Here is a 24575-nt window from a genome sequence, read left to right as displayed (position 1 = left end):
AGCCCCCGACCCGAATTTCTGGGCCAATAATTTGTTTAAATGTTTGAAACCACTCACCGTTACATCTCAAGTGCTCACTAAACAATCCACAAGCAACAAAACCTATTATATCAGCAATTTCTTAGAATGATTACTTCATGCAAAAATAAACAACCTAATTCACGTTTTATGCTATTTCAGAATGAAAAATTCACAAAATGCAAGCAAAATAAGTGCAATATTAGGTTTATCTCCTCTTTGTTCTCTTTATCTATAATGCATGCTGATGGAGAAATTATGGAATAAATGAGCCCTTGTTTTCTACAAACTGAAGTGTACCTTTACTTGCCTGATATCTGGGTATTTGTAGCAAGCCCAGAGGACAACCAAAAAAACCCTCGTCACTGTATGCCAGCTTACTGTTTATATCACATGCTCTCACATGATCTTCCTTGACTTTGGAAGGCAGTACAATAAACATCCCAGTAGACCACTGCTTAGGCTATAAACTGCCAAACGGATTTATTAAACATAAAATGGATAAGTGAACACTGTTGAAGTTATTGGCTTAACTATGCTTCTGTGGAAGATAGAAAATAACTCGTGTCTACTGCACTAAACTTCAGTGTGAACTGGACCTGGTACAAGGTTGCCAAAAGGTTTTGTGCCAGTTTGCTGCTGACTTCTCATGGAGTCTCTTTACGTTATCTCTCTCCTTCTGACAACTTCAGATAGACCGCTCAATTGGAAGAAGATAGGCTGAGACATACTTTCAAAATTTGACCTGGAGGGAGGAAATTTAAATATGTATGTCTGAAACTCAAATAGTCAGGTAAACATATAGTCAAATAAAACCCACAGGATGTTGTATTTGAAATGAATGCTTTGGCCCTTCCTTTGGATACTTGCCATTGATATAACATCTGTTCAGGGGCAAATAAGTATTAAAACATTTTTCTAGCTCTTTATGTACCACAGCAGAAAGAAAGAAGTCAATAAAGTGATACATCATGTTTCACTTTTGTGACAATTAATAATAATATTTAACGTTCATTAACAATAACTTGCATTATATAGCACCAACAATAGAGAAAAAAATCCCAAGGTGCTACACAGAAGTGTAAGGAATCATTGAATGCAGAGATAAGGAGATATTATGAGCAGTGACCTACAGTTCGGTTGAAAAGGTGGGTTTTAAGGAGGGTCTTAAAAGGTAGCACAATCGCACTGGCTGCCCAATATCTCATCAGTCACAATCATTATACCCCTCTGCCCTCACCCCGCAGCCACAGAATATGAACCCCTTCAGGAGAGAAATGAATAGAAATCAGTTTAAATTTGCCAATTTTGGCCTATCTAAAATTTGGGATTTTTGAATTTGAAACAGGATGGATCCTTGTTTCTATGACAAGATGGATGGCTGCTGTCAGAGCATAGTGTGGCCCATGTTAAAAAGCATACAGTCTCTGACTCACCATGACTAATGTTATGGAAAATTCACTAATATAATAGTTGTTCTCCCATGACATTGTACACGGAGAGTCAAGACCAAGTCCAAAATTCAGGTCAAGTCAGTTAGAAAGTGGTGGGATACAGGTGGAAGAGAGGAGTTATGGCAGGGAGTGAGGTGGGGACGGAGAGAGGAGAGAGTGATGGTGGAGGGGGCAGGGCAGAAGGAGGGGGTGAAAGAGAGGGACAACAGAATACAATGAGGGAGTGCATCCTATTGTTCAATATGTGCTCAGTGGGGGCTTAGTGTGTTTCACCTATCAAAGTGCACAGTAGGCAGCCTGTTATTCCTATGTGAAAAATCTCAGTTAAAGGGTAATTGTTAAGTAGGTGTCATGCTAATCCATTTAACCCTTGCATGAGGTTAAAAGTTTTGGTTCATAGGAGATATGGATCTGTCTATGAAACTGCCTCGCTGCTATCAGTGTGAAGGTGGTGTATTGGAGAAAGCCCAAATTGTAACAATTATTAAAAGTGTAAGTCATTACACAGAAATGAGAATGTCACCTCTGAAATGAAAATGAGCTGGAAGGCTTGTAAAACGTTCAACTACTCAATACGCTGCAGGTACATTCACTCTGAGGTATATGCAGTACCAGTGGTTCTGGTGGGTGGGAGGAATTCGCTTGCTCCACAACCAAATCCTAAAATTGCAACGACTGACACTTTCTACCTTGTGTTCTGAATGTGAAATGTACATTTCCAGGGTAAATATAATGTGCTCAAACCCATTTACTCTAAAATAAAAAAAATAGTCCACCTAAATTGCAAGGTAACATCCATTCTGGGGTAAAAGTTCCTCTCATTGCTATGTTACTGTCATGGTAAATACATTTGTGAACAGTTCCACTGTGTAGCAAAATTGTTAACAGATTCTAAAAGTATTTACAATTTTTCTACAAATAGCGATGAGCAAACCTTCCTCTGTTGTCTATTCTTTGCAGTGCCCCTACCAGAAAGAGAATTACTTAGTCCTCCATTACAATTTCTCCAGTATGTACACAGGTGTAGTGGCTGGTCTTCTCCCTTTCTATTCTCAAAGCCTGCACATGTCATTGAGTATACTGTTTGCACGTAACATTTTCTTTTACAATTGTTTGGGTTTCCTTGGGCTATCTGACTTTGTAAGCATTTTCCCAGCTCAAGACCACCAACTATATATTATCTCTTTGGCTAACCCGGCTCAGATTGGTTAACTTTATACAGACTAGAGGTCAAACCATTACCTCACCATGTGGTGCCATTTATTTGCTGAGCCATCGGGTAGTTAGGTAAGGGTATCAAGGGATGTGGATCCAAGACAGGTTAATGGAGTTGAGGTATAGATTAGCCGTGATCTAATTGAATGGCGGAGTAGGCTCGAGGGGCTGAAAGGCTGACTCCTGTTCCTATGTTCCTTAGTTCACATAATCTGATTTCATAATTCTGTCTTAGATAATGGAACAGTACACTAATCTATATAAAGTACATTTTTCACAGCATGGCAGCTCGTCATGATGAATGAGTTTCAGTGTGGTGATCTACAATACCTCGGCAAGGTACCTTAATATCAGTAGGCAATCATCTCTGTGATGATGCTTGCTGAGGTCTTCCACTGAAGTACATCATTGGTAGACACAAATTAGTGTGCACCATTGAAACGCATTTCGTCATGCATAATGGCTTTCCAGTCCCTGATGAGGGGACTCTAGGGGAATCAAGTGATATGGAGATAGGGTGGGGAAGTGGAGTTGAGGTCAAAGATCAGCCATGATCTTATTGAATGGCAGAGCAGGCTCTAGGAGCCGTATGGCCAACCCTTGCTCCCAATTCTTTTGTTCTTATCTTATGATTTTCATTTCAGTCCTAGGGTATAATCTATTTTATTGTCTCTTACTTAATTAATATAATGTCATCTGAAATATTTAATTTTCACAGTTTACAATAATCTTCAAAGTAATGTTGAGTAACACATTGTTTATGCAGCTAATTCAATTTTGCATTATCTTCAAGCTCTTTTAATTGCATTGAGAAGTTTACAACACAGAAGGCGGTCTTTACGCCCATCATGTCTGCATTAAATTGCATCTTTCAGCTATCCACCCATTCCGCTGACCAGCCTGTGTATTCCTGAAGTCTTTTACAGTTAGAATCATAGAAATTTACAGCACAGAAGGAAACCATTTGGCCCATCATGTCTGTGCCGGCCGGAAAAGAGCTATCCAGCCTAATCACACTTTCCATCTCTTGGGCCGTAGCCTTGCAGGTTACAGCACTTCAAGTGCATATCCAAGTACTTTTTAAATGTGATGAGGGTTTCTGCCTCTGTTTGTTCCTCCTCACTGTTTGCCAAAGCTATTGTATCAGCAGATGTCATGATTATGCATCCTATGCTCAAACCTAAATTACCTATTTTTACCTCGAACAAAAGTGGACCCAGCACTAACCCTTGAGGTACACCACTTCCAACACTTCTTCAATCTGAGCAACACCCATTTTCTCCAACTCTGTTTTGTGTCATAGAATCATAGAATGGTTACAGCATGGAAGGCGGCCATTCGGCCCGTCGAGCCCATGCCAGCTTTCTACAAAAGCACTTCAGCTAGTCCCACCGCCCCCCTGCCCTTTCCCTGTAGCCCTGCAATTTTTTTTCCTTCAGATATTTATCCAACTCCCTTTTGAAAGCCGTGATTGAGTCTGCCTCCACCACCCTTTCAGGCATTGCATTCCAGATCCTAAACACTCGCTGAGTAAAAACGATTTTCCTCTTGTCGCCTTTGGTTCTTCTGCCAATCATCTTAAATCTGTCTCTTCTGGTTCTCGACCCTTCTGCCAATGGGAACAGTTTCTCTCTATCTACTCTGCACCAGATCCCTCATGATTCTGAACACCTCTATCAAATCTCCAATCAATCTTCTCTGCGCTAAGGAGAACAACCCTAGCTTCTTCAGTCTATCCATGTAATTGAAGTCTCTCATCCCTGGAATCATTCTCATAAATCTTTTCTGCACCCTCTCTAAGGCCTTCACATCCTTCCTAAAGTGCAGTGCCCAGAATGGGACACAATACTCCAGTTGAGGCCGAACCTGTGTTTTATACAGGTTCATCATAATTTCCACGCTTTTGTACTCTATACCTCTATTCATGAAGCCCAGGATCCCGTAAACTTTTTTAACTGCTTTCTCAACCTGCCCTGCCACCTTCAACGATTTGTGCACATATACCCCCAGATCTCTCTGATCAAGCACCCCCTTTATGATTGTAACTGTAACATTTGCATATTGATTTATCATTGGCCCGCAGGCATCTGTAAGGAATACCTATTATATTCACATGTGATCACATGCTGAGTTGTCATTGGCCTGCAGGCATCTGTAAGGACTGCTATTGTTTAGAAGACCCAGGGGGTCCTGACTCCATCTTGTCCACACGGTGCTGTACTGCTGTGAGTCAGATCAGACCTGATGCTTCATTAAAATAGTTTAAACTGTAATACTCCGTTGTCCTGCAATTTATTATTTTTGTACAAAGTGTGCAAAACAAGACATGGTGTCAGAAGTGGGATTTGAAATGGACATCGTTGGAGCTCCCTTACCTCGAATGAATTGGGGATCTTTGAACTTACATAGAGAATGGTGCAAGTTCAAGCAACACGTGGAATTGATGTTCTCGGGTCCACTGAAAAGCAAAGGGGAGGAAGAAAGATGCAGCTACCTACTCTTGTGGATCGGAGAAAAAGGGAGAGACATTTTTAACACATGGTCTCTCACCGCAGATGAAGCAAAGGTACTGAAAAGTTATTTTGACCGTTTTGAAGCATATGTGATGCCCAAGACAAATACGATATTCGCTAGGTACAAGTTTCAGGAGAAAGTACAAGGAGCTAGTGAGTCGTTTGAACAGTTCGTGACTGAGTTAAAACTGCTGGTAAAAGACTGTGTATATGCAGATAAAGATGAGATGGTCAGAGACCGCATCGTGTTTGGAATACATTCAGCTAAATTGAGAGAGAAACTTTTGAATGTTGGGTCTGGGCTAACGCTGGACAAAGCTATAGACATAGCTAGATCGCATGAGATAGCCCAAGCACAGTTGAAAATCATAACCGGCGCCACGAGCAGCTCGAGTGAACAGACAGTGCACGCAGTTAATAGACATACACCAAAGAACACTGCCTAGAGAGCGTGTTTCAGAACAGAAAGAACAGCGAGAATTCTAAAAATGAGCGACACAGACATAAAACGCTTCAAAAACTGTGGATATTGTGGAAACAACTGGCATGGAGAAAAGGAGTACTGCCCTGCCAAAGGAAGGCAATGTACTAAATGTGGTAAACGGAACCACTTTGCTAAAGTTTGCAGGACTGTTTTCTGAAAACAGTACACACAGTGAGTGACAGCCAAATGCCAGATAGAGAGCCAAACGCAGAGGAACTGTTTATTGATTCTGTGTCACAGAAAAAACAGATTTCAGAGACTGAGCAAGCTTTTGCCGAGATTGAGATAGGAAAACAGGGCAAAGAGCTTAAGTTTAAACAAGACACTGGATCTCAGGTTAATGTAATTCCTCTGAGTGAGTATCACAGCTTGAAGGATGAGTGTGAGCTACAGCCCACCTCATGCAGACTGACCGGCTATGGGGGTGAGCAGCTCATTGTAAAAGCCACATGCGTGATGAAATGCAAGTACAAAGAAAGCGACATGATGTTGGACTTTTACGTTATTGACACTCAAGCACCTCCAGTGCTAGGCCTAAAGGCATGTTTAGACATGGACCTCGTCAAGCTAGTGCTATCATTGACAGCACCAGTTGAGAAGCAGACAGTCATGGAGGAGTTTTCTGATGTTTTCAAAGGAATCGGACTATTCACCTTGACCCAGCAGCAACCCCTGTGGTTTGCCCACCGAGAAAGATACCCCTTGCTCTACGTAGTCGCCTGAAGGAGGAGCTGCAGAGCATGGAGAATACAGAAATCATCGTCCGGGAAACAGAACCGACAGAGTGGGTCAACGCGTTAGTAGTGGTTGAGAAACCACGTACAGGTAAGCTCAGAGTCTGTCTCGACCCCAGAGATTTGAACAAGGCTATCAAACGCCCTCACTACCCTCTACCAATGCTAGATGACATCACACCCAAGCTAGTGGGAGCACGTTACTTCAGTGTAATGGACGCACGATCAGGATACTGGACTACAAAGCTCACGGAAGAGTCATCTAAGCTAACAACATTCAACACACCATTTGGACGCTACCGATTTCTGCGTTTAGCATTTGGTCTTATCTCAGCTCAGGATGAATTCCAGCGGAAGATCGACAAAACCTATGAAGGCCTCGACGGAGTAGTCGCAATCGTAGACGACATCCTCATCTATGGCAGGAACAGAGAGGAACATGACAGGAACCTCCATGCAATGCTACAAAGATCACGGGAGGAAAGCATAATCGGATCCACCGAGATCAGTTATTTCGGGCATCGCCTCTCAACTGATGGCATTAAGCCGGATCCAGAGAAAATCTCCGCCATCAAGAAGATGGAGCCGCCGAAGAACCGCGCAGAGCTAGAGACAGTACTAGGCATGGTTAACTACTTAGCCAAGTTTGCCCCGAGTCTCTCCGAAATCAACGCACCCATGCGTCAGTTGCTCAAACAATCCAATGAGTTCTTGTGGGACAAACAACATGACACAGCATTTCAGAAAATGAAAGACCTAATCACCAGAGAACCAGGACCGGTTCTTGCCTACTTCAACCCCAACAAAGAGCTCAGGCTACAAGTGGACGCATCAAAGTACAGACTAGGTGCAGTATTACTGCAAGAAGGAAAGCCCATCGGCTACACTTCCAGATCTCTCTCAGACAGTGAAATCAATTATGCTCAAATCGAGAAAGAGCTGCATGCAATTCTGTTTGGATGTAAGCGTTTCCACCAGTACGTCTATGGCCGACAAGTCATTGTGGAATCCGACCACAAGCCCCTCGAGTCAATCATGAGGAAACCACTAGCCGCAGCCCCACCAAGGCTACAGAGAATGATCTTTCAGCTACAGAAGTACGACTTCACAATCATTCACCGTCCAGGCAAAGACATTCCTGTCACAGACACGCTCTCCAGAAAGTCTCTTAGCTACCAGGACAGCAGCCTCAGTGAAGGCATGGATGTGCAGGTGTACATGGTATACAACAGCTTACCTGTGAGTGACTCAAAACTGAAGGAGATCCAAGCAGGAACAGAGAAAGATGCACAACTCACACTGCTGAGCAAAGTCATACATGAAGGATGGCCTGAGGAAAGGAGGAAATGCCCTCAGAGCATATCTGAGTTCTGGAACCACAGAGACAAACTGTCACAAATCAACAGAATCGTCTTCAAAGGGGAGAAAATCATCATTTCTACCAGTCTCAGAGAAGAGATATTGACAAAAATTAATGCTGGACATATGGGCATGGAAAAATGCAAACAAAGAGCACGTGACATTATGTTATGGCCTGGAATGTGCAAACACATTGAGGACATTGTCAGAAAATGTTCCATTTGTCTAGAATGCCACCCATCAAATGTCAAAGAGCCCATGATACCTCACCGTATCTCAGACAGGCCCTGGCAGGTCGTCAGCTGCAAGCAAGTGCATGCAAAACATGTACAGAGACAGCAACACCAAAAGAGGTACTATGACAGGTCAGCTAGACTACTGCCGCTGCTGCACAATGGAGAATCCGTCAGAATCCAGGAGCATGACTACTGGAAGCCAGCAGCCATCATCCAGCCAGCTGACACTGAGCGATCGTATCACGTCCGCACCCCAGAAGGACAGGTGTACCGCCGCAATCGCAGGCACCTCCTGAACACCAAGGAACAACACCGTCATTCCGACGAGAGGATCAGTTCAACAGAGTGTGATGAACAGAGTAATACACAAAACACATCATACTTACCTGAACCTAAACCTGAACCAGAATCGTTGACCGATTCAGGAACATGCTCAGTTTCATACCACACAAGGTCAGGACGAGAGGTCAAGCCTAGAGTTATCCTTGACTTGTGAACTGTCAAAGGGTGTAGGCGGATCGCTGCCCTAAAAAAACTGTACATCGTTATTGAAACGTTGAGATGTTTTCAGTGCTAGTTAAATGTTGAGTTTACTTATATGTTAATGTTACTGAGAACATTATGTAGAAGAAAGGTTCAAAAGTAATGCATAACATTTTTCTTTTAAAAGGGGATGTAACATTTGCATATTGATTTATCATTGGCCCGCAGGCATCTGTAAGGAATACCTATTATATTCACATGTGATCACATGCTGAGTTGTCATTGGCCTGCAGGCATCTGTAAGGACTGCTATTGTTTAGAAGACCCAGGGGGTCCTGACTCCATCTTGTCCACACGGTGCTGTACTGCTGTGAGTCAGATCAGACCTGATGCTTCATTAAAAGAGTTTAAACTGTAATACTCCGTTGTCCTGCAATTTATTATTTTTGTACGAAGTGTGCAAAACAAGACAGTGTAGGAACTGGGGTTCCTAGCTGAAGAATTGAGATCGACTCAGAAAATCAAAAACAATAAAATTTAATGAACAAGCGAAGCTGTACAGGAAACTGTAGGATACAATGCAAATAGGTCTGGTCTGCTTGAAAGCCTCTCTGGAAACTGCAAGAAGGTTCCGAGCTCAACTGCTAGCAGGTTCCGAGCTCAACTGCTAGAAGGTTCTGAGCTCTGACGTCATGACGTTCTTCCCACCGTTGAGAGATCACGTGACGGATGGCATGACGTCATCACGCGGAGTACAGGAAAGAAGCCCTAGTACAGTTAACAGCTACATTAAAGGTGCAGCCCCCAGCTGCACTACATTGCTGTAAAAGGAATTATATACAATTGTCCGTAATCCTCTGGTGGTTCCGCCACATGCGCCCCCCCAGAATTGATTTTAACAGAGAAGGTAAGGCGAGAAGGGGGTCTGACGAGTCTGTCCGACCGACTGCGATACCCCGGCAGCTGGAACGGAGCGCTAGAAGATGAACTGGCCGTTGGCTGTGGTTGGGATGACGCCGCAGGCGGAGGAGAAGAGGAGGCCGGCTGTGGTCATTCCGGTGAGGCGGGCACTGGCGACTCGGCGGATGACTGTGGCTGTACTGGACCGGCAGTCGACAGTGGACGACCACGACGAGGCGGCTGAGCGGTTACGACTGGTTCGCTCAGATCCAGATGCGCCGGTTTCAACCGGTCGATGGAGATGTGGTCAGGCTTACCGCCGACGTCGACTGTGAAGGACTTGTCACCTGACGAGATGACACGGAACAGACCTGTGTAAGGTGGTTTGAGCGGGTTTTTGCGAGCATCCTACCGAATGAACACGTATTCTGCGCTCTTAAGATCCACCGGGACATTGGAGCGCTGCAGGTCATGATGCGACGTAGGCACTGGGATGAAATTCCTAGCTGCTTCCTAGTGGCTGACGAGCTGCTGAGCTGGGGACCAGGGTTCCGTGTGAGGAGGAAGAAAATCGCCAGGCACTCTGAGTGGTTAGCCGTAAACCAGCTCTGAAGAAGAATGCAGGTCATCCTTGGGCGCCGTGCGAAGACCTAGCAGCACCCAAGGGAGCCTGTCCACCCAACTAGGCCCACAGAGACTAGCACGCAGTGCGGCTTTAAGGGACCTGTGGAATCTTTCACATAGACCGTTCGCCTGTGGATGGTAGGCGGTGGTACGATGAAGCTTGGTGCCCAAACCTTGAGCTACGGCATTCCAAAGCTCAGAGGTAAATTGAGGCCCCCGGTCGGAGGAGATGTCAGCCGGTACCCCGAACCGAGCTACCCACGATGAGATGAAGGCTCTGGAGGCGTCTGCCGCTGTGGTGGCAACCAAAGGAATTGCCTCTGGCCACCTGGTGGTGCGGTCTACCACGGTGAGGAGGTGAGTGTACCCGCGAGAGGAAGGGAGAGGACCAACCAGGTCCACGTGCACATGGTCGAATCGACGCTCCGGAACCGGAAAAGTGGCGACTAGGGCCTTAACATGGCGTTGTATCTTTGACTTCTGGCAACTCACGCAGGTATTGGTCCAGTCACAGATGTCGAGATGCATGCCCTTCCAGACGAATTTCTTTGCCATGAGTCATTGTGACGCTCTCATGCCAGGGTGTGACAACCCGTGGATAGTGTCGAAAATTCTCCTGCGCCATTCGACTGGAATGATTGGACGTGGGACGCCCATCGAGATGTCACACAGGAGTGTGGTCCCTGCGGCCTGGAAACTGACATCAGCCACTTGTAAGCTGGAAGGTGCGGTCCGGCATGCCTGCACTTCAGGGTCTGCCTTCTGTTCTTTTGCCAAACCAACATAGTTGACTCCCAGGTGTACTGCGTGGAGCTGGGTGCGGGAGAGACAATCCGCCACCAGGTTGTCTTTGCCCGAGACATGTTGTATGTCGGTTGTAAATTCAGATATGTACGTAAGATGACGTTGTTGCCGTGCCGACCATGGTTCCGCTGTCTTGGCCATCGCAAAAGTAAGTGGCTTGTGGTCTACAAAAGCCGTGAATGGGCGTCCTTCCAGTAGGAAGTGAAAATGGCGGATGGCCAGAAACAATGCCAACAACTCCCAATCAAAAGTACTATACTTGCGTTCGTTCTTCCGCAATTGGCGGCTGAAGAAAGCCAGTGGTTGCCATGTGCCGTCGACCCACTGCTCCTGTACTGCCCCGATGGCATAATCAGATGCGTCGGTGGTAAGGGCAATGGTTGCGCCCGGAAGGGGATGTGCCAACATGGTCGCAGCAGCCAAAGCGTTCTTAGTGTCGAGGAAAGCCTGGTCCATCTGGGGTGTCCAATCGATCGGGTCTTTGCCCGATTTACCTCTGAGGGCCTCGTACAAAGGTTGCATCAACAATGCCGCCTTGGGGACGAACCGATGATAAAAATTGACCATTCCCAGAAATTCTTGGAGGGCCCTGACGGTATGAGGAAGAGGGAACGAGATGACTGCTTCCACCTTCGTGGCCAGTGGGACAGCGTCTTCTGAGGTGATTCTGTGTCCCAGGAAATCAATGCTGTGCAACCCAAACTGGCACTTGGCCGGGTTGATAATAAGGCCATGTTGGCTGAGACGAGAAAAAAGGGTACGCAAGTGCGTAATGTGTTCTTTCGTGCTGTTACTGGCAATAAGGATGTCGTCTAGGTAGACGACGATGAACGGCAGATCGCGCAACACGGAATCCATGGGACGTTGGAAGGCTTGTGCTGCATTCTTCAGCCCAAACGGCATACGAAGGAACTCAAAGAGCCCGAAAGGTGTGATGACGGCAGTTTTGGGGACGTCCTGAGGATGCACAGGCACTTGATGATAGCCTCGGACGAGGTCTACTTTGGAAAAGATGGAATTCCCTGCCAGATGGGCCGAAAAATCCTGAATGTGAGGAATTGGGTACCGATCCGGTGTGGTAGCCTCATTCAGGCATCTGTAGTCGCCGCATGGTCGCCATCTGCCGCCCGGCTTAGGAACAATGTGTAATGGCGAGGACCAAGGACTATTCGAAAGTCGAATAATACCCAAGCGTTCCATTGTATGGAACTCCGCCTTGGCGGCTGCGAGTTTACCGGGTTCCAGCCTTTGAGCTCTCGCATAAACGGGGGATCCTGTCGTGGTAATGTGGTGCGCCACACCGTGCCTCGCAACTGAAGAAGAAAATGTGGGCCTGGTGAGCTCAGGGAACTCACTGAGAAGACGAGAGAACTCATTTGGAGATGGGACTGCACAGGCAACTGACCAAGACATCGCGGTGCTTCGGTGGCAGGGGACCGAGTGAAAAGTGGAGGCACTGATTAGCTGGCAGTGTCGGACGTCGACGAGAAACCCGTTTGCGCAGAAGAAATCTGCCCCCAGGATGGCCTGTGAGACTTTCGCCGTGATGAACTCCCAAACAAAACGTTGGCCGCCAAAACTCAACGGGACCCTACGCTTTCCGAACGTGCGAATGGCCGCACCATTGGCTGCCTCGAGGGGGGGACCTTGACCACCGGATTGAAGATCTAGCTTCGACGCTGGTAGGATACTGCACTGGGAGCCAGAAAACGTCGCCCTGACAGGGAGTCTGTAATGTATAGGAGTTTCCCTGCGGACCCGACAGCCATCGCAACTCCGGCGCGTCCCTTAGGCCTTATTGATCTTCTCAGAAACTGCTGGTTTTGAGGTAGGTTTTTTTTTTGGTGAGAAACTGCAGGGCGGACGGCAATTTCTGGCCTTCGCGCCGAAACGAGCGTGGTATGCACACCAGCCTGCAGGAGGAGGAGTCGGATTCGCTCTTGTGGGGGATGGGCGCCTCGTGGCTGCACAAGATTGTTGTGAGATGGTGAATATTTTATCCGCTTCCACAGCGAGTTCAGCACAATCCGTGATCGTGAAATTGGCCAAGGCTGTCTGTACTGGCTCTGGTAGTTGACAGAGAAACAGCTCGTGGAACAGAAAACATTGCAATTCCGAGCCCAAAACATGAGCATTTGGCTGACGAGCTCTGAGGGTTTTGAGTCCCCGAGGCCGGGCATGGAGATAAGTCTGCGAGCGTGCTCCGACTTAGACAGACCGAAAATCTGCAGTAAACGTGCTTTTAAAGCTTCGTACTTGCCATCGTTCGGTGGACTCTCGAGGAGGCTGATGACCCGCGAGGCCGTGGCGCTGTCGAGGGTGGAGACCACGTAATAATAACGGGTCGAATCCGCTGCTACTCCCGATTGCAAATTGGGCTTCCGCCTGGAAAAACCACGCGGCCGGTTGTTGCTCCCAAAATTGCGGCAGTTTGAGGGTGACGGCATTCGTGTCCATGATGTAACTTCAACGAAAACTGTTCGAAGAAATCGGGGTCACCAATGTAGGAACTGGGGTTCCTAGCCGAAGAATTGCGATCGACTCAGAAAATCAAAAACAATAAAATTTAATGAACAAATGAAGCTGTACAGGAAACTGTAGGATACAATGCAAATAGGTCTGGTCTGCTTGAAAGCCTCTCTGGAAACTCCTAGAAGGTTCTGAGCTCAACTGCTAGAAGGTTCCGAGCTCAACTGCTAGAAGGTTCCGAGCTCTGACGTCATGATGTCATCACGTTCTTCCTGCCGTTGAGAGATCACGTGACGGACGGCATGACGTACAGGAAAGAAGCCCTAGTACAGTTAACAGATACATTAAAGGTGCAGCCCCCAGCTGTACTACATTGCTGTAAAAGGAATTATATACAATTGTCCGTAATCCTCTGGTGGTTCTGCCACAACAGTACCCTTTAGTTTATATTTCCTCTCTTCATTCTTTCTACCAAAATGTATCACTTCGCACTTTTCTGCATTAAATTTCATCTGCCATGTGTCCGCCCATTTCACCAGCCTGTCTATGTCTTCTTGAAGTCTATCACTATCCTCCTCACTGTTCACTATACTTCCAAGTTTTGTGTCAGCTGCAAATTTTGAAATTGTCCCCTGTACACCCACATCCAAGTCATTAATATATATCAAGAAAAGCAGTGGTCCTAGTACCAACCCCGGGGAACACTACTGTATACCTTCCTCCAGTCCAAAAAACAACCATTCCCCACTACTCTCTGTTTCCTGTCACCTAGCTAATTTCATATCCATGCTGCCACTGTTCCTTTTATTTTCAACTTTGCTGGCAAGCCTATTATGTGGCACTTTGTCGAACGCCTTTTGGAAATCCATGTTTACCACGTCAACTGCATTGCCTTCATCAACCCTCTCCGTTACCTCATCAAAAAACTCGATCAAGTCGGTTAAACACTATTTGCCTTTAACAAATCCGTGCTGGCGTCAAACAAATTATTATCCATGCAGTTACTTTTCCTTTTATACCATGAGCCCGAATTTTTCTACCGAGCCTATTGTGAAGCTGCTTATTGAAAGCCTTTTGAAATTATATCTACTACATTCCCTTTATCTATCCAATCGGTCACCTCTTAAAAAAAAACGCTATGAAATTCATAAAACTTTACTTGCCTTTAACAAGTCCATACTGACTGTCAGTGACTAACCCATACATTTCTAAATACTCACTAATTTTATCTTGAATTTTGTATTAGCGCTGGAATGTGCTCAACTCCCTGATTTGGTTAACTTTCGAATGCATGCTGGAATGTAAATAATAAAAGGTCTGCTTTATATTATATTAAAAAAAAAAAAATCGAGGCACTGGTTACAGTTCCACTTCCAGAAAAAAGTGTATTGTGCTAGTTCAGCAGCTATTTTGTGCACAATGGTTTGGCAGTGTAGAAAATCTTATTTAAAATGAATGGTCTTTTTCTGTGCCTGTGAAGAGGCCTTATTATGCTTGATCACTATAAAGAAGCGATAAAATGCTTCAGTATTCTAATGAGATAATTTCCCATTCATTTTTCAATTTTAATTTTTATTGCTTTTCTTAGGCCAGCCAATTGCCACTTCCTCAAAAGAAAGGGTACAAAGCAGGAGGGCAAATCACCCCAAGTTTTAAAAGATTGGGGAAAAAAAGTAGGACAAGATACTATGAGCCTTTTTTATAGCCTCTGCCAGACAGGAATGGAGCGCTGCGAAAATAGCAGCATTGAACTTACCATCCCGTTCCCGCTACTGACCCGCCTGCCATTATTCCCGACCCGTCGTGAAAAGGGAGGCTAGAGTATCTGCCTGTTTCAGACAGAAGCCGATTTGAAATACCCAAATCGGGGTCTTGCGCTGTTTGTGCGACAGCAATGTCATTTTCAGACGCCGCACATACTCTGCTCATTGGTATTCGGCGCAGAGCGGTCTAACCAGCACTTCTTAAAAGGACCACTGTAGGCTGCTCAGAAAACATGGCAGAACGCCTGTGGCACTGGTTTTGTAGGGCCAGGAGAAGCATGAATGCCAAGCCACTGTCAGCCCATCTGCATGTCTCCTTCCACTCCTTTAACTCTAAACTTCTGCCCAGTCTTTCAAATACCTCAGTCATTCAAATACCTTAAACTGTACATATTGCCCCAGATTTTGTGGTCAGCGGCGAAGAAACGGCTATTGCCGTTCACTATGCTGACAGCTGCCCAGAGACTTTTTGCGGGCTTTTAAGTGGAGACTTGCTGTCATCAGTCCTCTAATCCAGCGCGGCGCCCTCTACAGGGGATCTGTGGCATCTGTGAGCAGAAAGAAATGACAAGGCTCTTCAACCAATCAGATTGAAGAATCCTCACTGACAAATGCAGAGTCTAAATCAGGAAGTATAAACCAGGAATTAGAAATTCAATTTAAATCATGTACAGAAAGTGAAATAAAGATTAGGAAAGAAAGATGTGATTGAGAGAGAGAGAGATAAAAGAGACAAACAGAAAAAGTTAAAAAAAATGATTTAAATTTAAAAAAAAATCTCCAACACTAATTAAATTCTAAAGGAATGAAACTCCTTGTAAAATAAAATTTTCAGGGCCAGAGAGCTTGTTTGGCAGTAGTTATGACTGGTCACGTCATTAAAAATTCACTTACACCTGAATGCACCAGCCCTAACTTTTCCTGGCGTGTTTAGTGGGTAAATATCGCAACTTCACGCCCTTACATTGATTTCACTGCCGAGTCTATTGACGAGGTGCTGCTATAACACAGCCTATGGAGAAGGGTAACTCGGACTGCAACTTCCAGAATTCCGCATTTAACTGCGTACTCCGGAAGTTGCTGTCTGATTTACTCTATAATGGTGAGCACTGTTAGCCTCACCGTTATTCTCAAGGCAAAATCTGGGTCATTATGATCTGGAATGCATTGCATGAAAGAGCGGTGGAATTGAGTTCAATAACTTCTCCCTTACCTGCTCCCTTCCACACTCATATAAGCAGGTCTTCTGCACCGTCCTTCCTACATTTGACCAGCTGCCTAGGAATCTTATTTGGTAAATGATAAAAAACTCATCACATTGTCCCTGAAGCTGTCTATCTAATATCTCCAGATTAACACTGACTCATTCGTCTCTCATCTAGATTCTTACCAACTTGATCTCCACGTTAAATGTCTGAATCATTTAAAAATAAGTAATATCCCTTACACAATTCCTCATGATGACTTTACCCCCCACCCTCCATCTCATATGTTAAAGCATTCATTTTCCCTGTTGAACATTAATTTGTTGATTTTCCTCCTTGAAACTCTAGTTTCAGGTCCCACAGTAACAGTAATGTGCAATAACCAGATTCTTGTTCCTCACCACTACCCAGTGATTCCTGTTGAAAAGTGTATGTATGAACATTGAGTGAGAACAGGATCAGGCTTTTCATCAGTTCTGAGCTCTCACGGATAGAACGACAAGTTAGGCAATGTGTCAGAAAGCAGACATTCATGGAACTCTGCTCGAGAAAGAATCACTACCTTCAGGAGAGAAGGAAAAAGGGGGATACATTGAAAATGTAACTAAAGTTTCATCTGGAACCTTTTATACTTTTTTTTAGTGCGTTTATGGTATGTGGGCGTCGCTGGCAAGGCCAGCATTTATTGCCTATCCCTAATTGACCTTGAGAAAAACTTTTAAACTCCTCCATACTAAACTATACATAATACTTTGAGTTAGTTCAATAATCCTGATTCTAATGCATTTATGTTGTGTCTATTCTGGATAGCTATGCACTTTACACAGCCCATAATCTCATAATATTGTTTATGGTTGTTACACTACAAGAAGTAGTCATGAGGCAGGTCCATTTGTTCAAAACCTCAGTAATGCAATTTACTAATATTTATTTGTAATGTTTCCCTCGTCTAGTTCCAGATGATCGTTCTCAAAGATCTGGCATTCATTATTTTGTAGTTTGTTGTCTGATAGATAATCTTTCAATAACTTCTAAAATCCAACCTCTCTACTACTATCGTCAATGTTCTTCTGAAATGTCCTCTCCTTTCCTCTGAGGTTACAAATAGAAGAGTCTGCTCTTTCTTACTGATCGGGCTCATTGATGGGGAATGGCCAATTGGGTCAGAGAGCAGAAGACTTCAGGACCCGAGATGAGTCAGCACCTTCAAAAAAGGAGGGGGTTGATTTCGAGGTTTGGGCGTTCGGCCACAGATTATGCTGGCTGGTCACCCGCACTTGAAGCAAAGGAGCGGCAGTTATTCTGAGCCGCGGCCTCCTTAACATTGGGCCTTCAAGCTGCGGTGTGCCAAATGGACCTCCCAATGCAGCTTGCCAGATTGACACCGAGCAATATTGAGCCGCTCCGGCCGGCAGAAAGGTATCGGCAGGGGAGGAGGGTCGCAATGCAGGGGGCGGGCGAGGGGGATGGCAGCACCCCAGGTTATTTTTGTGGGGCCTGAAGTAGCACTCCTGCTTCACTTGGCTGCACAAAAATGTCAAACTTATCTTGGTTGGACCTCTTCTCTATTACTCAAGGAAACGATCGGAGTGTGCACAGCACATGCGCCGGCCATTTCTAACCTAAAATGGTCATTGGCCTCTTAGGATTCCGATTTGAATATTGAAACGGGTGTACTGCTTGAAACAGGCAGACTCTTCGGGCGCCCTGTGGTAGGCCCCTTTTGAATGATGCCTTAAGGCATCGTAGGGGTTAACGGGGTGGGAAGGCTGCCGACCTCATCTTGAGGTTGTTACTGCCCCATTAATCCCAGGCGACACAAGTTAAAATCAATCCTGAGGTGAAAAACAGGCATAAATAAAAAGTAAAGCAAAACAATTCAGTTATCAGATGCTGCACCGTCCATTAACATTAGTTCTCTTTCTTTGCATTTGTAGAGCTTTAGTCCTTCTGTTCCTTTCTCTCATTTTAGTTTCCTTTTAATGGTTTGCTCTGCTTCTGTGATTTTCACACTTCAGCAAAGACACGATGTTTCTTGGTTCTTCTTGTTAAACATTAACAAACGTGGCTGTAGATTCTTGGGGACAAGGTAACAGATTTCAAACATGATCATTAAACTTGGCAAAATACTTTCGCACCACATGAGAGAAATGCAAGCTGCATCAAAATCCGGATTTTTGGCTTCCAGTCAAAAGTTTGAAAGCCGCACAGTGGAACACATTTATCAGCTCTGAAGACAAAGCTGACTCTGCGAGGACTCAGCGTGGATAACTGGCCACTGGAGAATCAAGATTTTAGTTAAAGATCCCGACTAAGTTAAACATGTCCACAGCTTAATTGAATTTATTTTGGGGTCTAAAGCATTGTGAGGGTTTCAGATGTTAGCACATCATAATGCTATTTTCAGTAATGTTTTATGCATCACAACGCTGACACTTCTACTACTTCACTATAAATCAGAAGAGGGAAACTTCTGCAATTTAAAGGGACACTGTTGCCATGGCTTACAAATGTCTGATTGTGTTTATACACAGGGCTGATCAGCAACACGATGAGGTCATCCTCATTGGTGACAGCATCCAGCTCCTGGAATTTAATTTTTGGTGCAGCTTTAAACAAGAAAACATGCAAAACACTAGATTTCCAGCGAATACCAGTCTCCCTGGGCTGGTCATTTTTTAATGTTTCTAATTCACTCCGATGATGAAACAAACTTTAATTTTACAGTGATAGGCTTCTCAAATGTCATGTGTGTCATTATTACTGTAAATTAACCATACACTATCATAGTCAGTGATTTTAAAGAATCTAAATGCTATATCTGTTTGCCCTGTCAGTCTTTACACTCTCTTCTTTCTTCTTCCACGCTTCTCTCTTCTATATTCATATAAACTTTACTTTATAATCCATTTCAACATTTTTATTGCTTTTCTTTTGTAAACAAATACATTTGGATACATTTTCCTCTTGTTCGATCTGACTATTTGAGGTCCTGCTGTCTACTTTGGGCAAAGCACCCACCAGATCAGAATAAATTTGACTTTAATTGACTGAAAACTATTTCTAACAGCTACCTTTTGAGGATCAACATGATCATACATCTATGGGAATCAGGTCAATCTCCTTCATGGTGCCAGCAGCCTACTTGTACCTGGATGAGGTAACTTTGCTGTGGCAATCAAATGTTAAAAACAACATTGAAAAAGTTTACACTGTAGCAGTATTAGCATTTGCTACAATGCAAACTTGGTACGGCAGCCAACAAGGCACATCTGCAGCACAGCATTTGGACTGAATCTGCCTACATACTCCCTGGTATGGAAACATTGTCCCTTTAAGTAAATTAGACAGAGTGGGAAATGTCACATTCATGAAGTTTTTTTATTCTGTCCCAGTAGAAGGCAGCAACAACAGTGGGTTCATTTTCTCCGTGTGCTATTTTAATGCCTTGGTCAATAGTTTATATAAATTACTGGCTGCAGTCCTTTTAAAATGAAGGGCATAATAAATACATTAAAATAGCACAGGCAGAGAATTTGGGCATCTGTGTTAACCAGGGCGTTAAAAATAGCACAAAAAAGAAAGGAAACCCAGAAACACACAGCATAAGATAATAATATGCATCCCAAGAAAATTCAGTAGAGCTGCAGTTAAGATGCTCATGTCACAGTTCAGCGACTGCGGTTTCTCAGTCCTAGCCCTGGTTGACAATTGAACCTCCCAATATGTGCGATATGAGCTTTGCCAGCAACCAGCTGGACTGCTTGGTAGGACATCCCACCTCAAGGAAAAGTGACAAGTGATTTGCATACTATGGAAAGAGTGTCTCCAACGTAATGAGATACAGAATAACACAAGCAGGATGCATAGGGGTCTGCAGCCTTTTCACCCACCCTCCCTGTCACTGGTCTACCCAAGAAGCTGTGTTTTCATCAAGGGCAAAAGAGGTTAAAGACAAAACTCAAAGAAAATCTAAATAAAGTATACATTAGTAGTAGAAAGTAAATTTAGTATTTTATCTGAACAAGGCAATAGTTTATTGAGACTAAGTGTATATTAAGAAAGAAAAACTAGGACAATGGAGTATAAGCCAATATGTTAGAACCACACAAATTATCCCCAGTTTTGAATGAGTTATGTATAAAGATTAAAAACATACAGCAACATTCTGAAATTCTGGTGAAAGCACACTGATTAAAAATATTGATTCAGGACACTGGGGAAAATGAAAGAATAAGGGTTTGGTCACAAATTCAACAATTTCTTAATGCTTAGTTGAAGCTACATTCAAGATGAGAATCACATAGTAAATATGTAAAGACATTAAATGCCCCTAAAAATTTGCAGATACATAAAATAAAGTGTAAGACTGGAATCAGATCAATGCTACTACAACAGCATATGGTTACCTTTGGGATACTTTAACAGTGGTTGAGTTTACAAAATGTAGATGTCAGATCCTTGATGCCTGTTCTTTTATGATGGTGTAGATTTACATTAAGAGTTCTGTTATTTAGTACTTACCTAGTGGTTCAAAGAATGAGTTGAGACGATAGTCTTTGGAAAGGAATGGGAGATCAGGTAAAACAGGTTTGTCTCTTTTTTCCACTTCATGAACATCTTGTTGTTCTGCCCACTTGACCTAAATGAAAGAATTCATGCCTAAAGTTAACATACAATTCGAAACATCATAATTTTACGATTTGGTATGCTATTAAACAACGACACACCTAACACTCTCCCATCCTTTCATTTCCTAAACATAATAACCGTATTTCTAATTTAAAATAAAACTAAATTCTACAGGTAATATGTAAGCTGTACATTTTTACTGTGTTCCATATTATCTATAATAAATTATCAGACACCTGTCCACCAATCAGAGTGCTCTGTTTTATGAGCTGAGGCACCTTTTGGTACCTTTGAGAACATCCAATCTTCAGCCACTGTCACAGAGCCCTCTAGTGATGTCACAAGGAATTTGTTTTAAATAATAGTCAACTAATATTATTGGCACGGCAAGAGAAATGTATTCCTCAACACTAACTTAACTGATGTTACAATGTTATCTGTTTTCTTTAAATGAATGGAACTTTTTTTTTAATATAAAGGGTAAATCTTTAAGCTTTTTGTGCTCTTACTTTTTTTTATCGTTAGACTATCAGATATTTATAAAAGACATTTTCCTCCCCCCACCCCCCTCCCCGCCATTATATTATTCTACTCAGTGTACTACTGTGGTACAGAACTGCTTACTCTGCAGCCACCTGACAGTGTTATTAAAACCCCCATAAGGAAATAATGACGTGATGGAGTGCATAGCTGACATTTTGGGCCCAGCTTTATAATGTTTGCTGGATCCCATATTAATTTAAAATAATGACAGTGCTGGCCTACCGTGACCTAAAATGGCTCCCACACACCACAGTCATGGAATCGATGCGTTACCTGGCAGACACCTAACTTGAATTTTAATAAACTTGCCACATGGTACCAATCCTTGTGACATTTCACAGTAACCGAAGGAATAAGAAATATAAACAAATAATGGGATCCATTAAGGACTGTTTATTTCATTTAGCATTATCTCTCTGTATCCTTTGTTTAAATACTTGTTCCCTCCCTTCTCGTAGTCCCAAGTAACAAAGCACGAGAGAAAACCTAGATTTTCTTTAGGTATGTTGCTGAAATTGCAGGAACACGCTGTTTGAAACATGCAATTTCTAAGAGTGCAATTTCGTTAGCAGGTCATTAATTATGCAAAAATGCCATTCCCTTGTTTCTCATTGAGAGGAATTTCATTGACATCATGGTTTTTCCATGTTGTGTACCATTCCTGGCAGAGAGATGGGAAAAGGCCCTGCCTAACAAATCACTGCCAACCACCTGCTTTTCTTTCAATGTTATTTTATTTCTATAAATTCTCTTATAATTTGATTATATATCTTTTAACTGACATTCATAACTCAATTTAAAAGAGGTACTCTAGAATACGACCTTACAATATCTTCAGTTTGCTGATAAAATATGGCCTATTTCTCAAAAGTATTTATCTTTTGAAAAAAAACAAGTCAAAACAACTTTTTATTTGTAAACAAGCAGTATATGAGGTGCCTGCCTCCCGATCAGTGCTGGCACTTTTGATGAATTTTCACAACTTTGATGGGGAAAACATGACATTCTTGAGATGAGAGGGCTGCCCTAGGAGGAGATATTGAGTAGATTGGGCCTATACTCTCTGGAGTTTTGAAGAATGAGAGGCAATCTTTTTGAAACACAAGATTCTGAGGGGTGTTGACAGGATAGATGCTGAGAGATTTTTTCCCCTGGCTGGAGAGTCTAGAACTAGGGGGCGTAGTCTCAGGATAAGGGGTCATCTTCTAAGACTGAGATGAGGAGGAATTTCTTCATTGAGAGGGTTGTGACTCGTTGGAATTCTCTGGCCCAAAGGGCTGTGGATGCTTAGTCATTGAGTATATTCAAGGCTGAGATAGATAGATTTTTGGACTCCTGGGGAAATCAAAGGATATGGGGATCAGGTGGGAAAGTTGAGTTGAGGTTTAAGATCAATCATGATCTTATTGAATGGCAGAGCAGACTCGAGGGGCCCTATAGCCTACCCCTGCTACTAATTCTTATATTCTTATGCTTTATTAGTTGCTTTGTTAACCTGTCCTGCCACCTTCAAGGATTTGTGCACAAGCACCCCCAGGTCTCTCTGTTCTTGCACCCCCTTTAAAATTGTACCATTTAGTGTGTATGGTCTCTCTTCATTTTTCCTAACAAAATGTATCACCTCACACTTCTCTGAGTTGAATTGCATCTGTCATGTGTCCGTCCATTCCATCAGCTAGTCTATGTCTTCTTGAAGTCTATTACTATCTTTCTCACTGTTTACTACAATCCAAAGTTTCGTGTCATTTGCAAATTTTGAAATTTGCCCTGTACCCGCAAATCCAAGTCATTAATGTTCATCAAAAACAGCAGTGGTCCTAGTATTGAACCTTGGGGAATGCCACTGTATACCTCGCTCCAGTCCAAAAAACAGCCATTCCCCACAACTTTCTGTTTTCTAGCCCTTAACCAATTTTGTATCGATGCTGCTACTGCCCCTTTTTATCCATGGGCTTCAAATTTGCTAACAAGCCTAGTATGTGGTACTTTATCAAACACCTTTTGAAAGTCCATATACAAAACATCAACTACACTGCCCTCATCCACCTTCTCTATTACCTCATCGAAAAACTCATTCAAGTTAGTCAGACATGATTTGACCTTAACAATTCTGTGCTGGCTCTCCTTTATTAGTCCATGCTGTCCAAGTGGCTGTTAATTTTCTCACAGATTATTGTTTCTAAAAGCTTCCCCACCACCGACGTTAAACTGACTGGCCTGTAATTGCCAGGTTTATCATTCTCCCTTTTTTAGCGCCAGGGTGTAATATTTGCAATCCTCCAGTCCTTTGGCACCATCCCTGTAACTAAGGAGGATTGGAAGATTGTGGTCAGCACACCACTGCAATTTCTACCCTTAGTTCCCTCAGCAACCTAGGATGTATCCCATCCAGACCGGGTGACTTATACACTTTAATTACTGCCAGCCTGTCTAGCGCCTCCTCTTTATCTAGTTTTATCTCATCGAGTATCCCAGAAAACTCCTTGTTTACCATAGCTCAGCCATGCCTTCTGCCGCCACTAATAGATCTTCATTTTGGTCCCTAATCGGCACCATCGCTCCTCTGACAACCCTTTTACTGTTAACTTTATCTAAAAAATACACCATTGCTAACTGCATATTGTTCAAAAGTGTGGTTTAAATATCTCTTGCGATAATGTTCACTGTCACACCAGTTCATATCTATGGAATTAGGATTGAAGACTATTCATGGAAGATGCATTCCATCCTCATTATAAGGCTTTTAGAGAGAGTACTCTATGTATTATAAGTCTACTAGATTTTAGCACATGACCTTTCCATGTTGCATTTTTGTTCAGTGATGAGACACTCACTAAGACCTTGTTATAACATGCAAAGTTCTTTGCTACTGAGGCCCATTCTACTAGGAGGGTGAAGTTTGTCAATGGTGTAGAACTTCGTCTCGGGCAGTGGCGTAAAACGGGTGGTATGGGATCGGCCGCCCGTTAGACGCAGTGCCCGATAGTCAGTTCCACTGTAGTCAATGGAATTAAATAGCAGGCGCTGCGTTTAACGGGTGGCCGATCCGATACCAGCCACTGCCCAAGACGAATTTCTCCCTAAGGTGTCTTTACTAAAATAAGACGAATGGAATTTCTGATTCCTTTCCTCTAAAAGG

The 24575-nt window shown here is 43.6% G+C and overlaps 1 protein-coding gene across 2 annotated transcripts in view; it reads right to left on the bottom strand.

Moving 5' to 3' along the window:
- LOC147111767 (PC3-like endoprotease variant B) overlaps nucleotides 1-24575 on the bottom strand; it is a 780400-nt gene that overhangs the window by 619609 nt on the left and 136216 nt on the right. For both annotated transcript variants that reach the window (XM_085998973.1, XM_085998974.1), the window contains exon 2: nucleotides 20786-20903. In XM_085998973.1, the coding sequence (XP_085855099.1) occupies nucleotides 20786-20903 (118 nt within the window). The remainder of the gene's footprint in view (nucleotides 1-20785; nucleotides 20904-24575) is intronic.

This window comes from Somniosus microcephalus, chromosome 10 (genome assembly GCF_052327205.1).
Source record: "Somniosus microcephalus isolate GS21.2 chromosome 10, FLI_Smic_1.0, whole genome shotgun sequence".
In the NCBI taxonomy this organism is placed as follows: domain Eukaryota; kingdom Metazoa; phylum Chordata; class Chondrichthyes; order Squaliformes; family Somniosidae; genus Somniosus; species Somniosus microcephalus.
The sequence above is the reverse complement of the archived record's forward strand: the minus strand, read 5'-3'. Positions and strand labels throughout refer to the sequence as shown.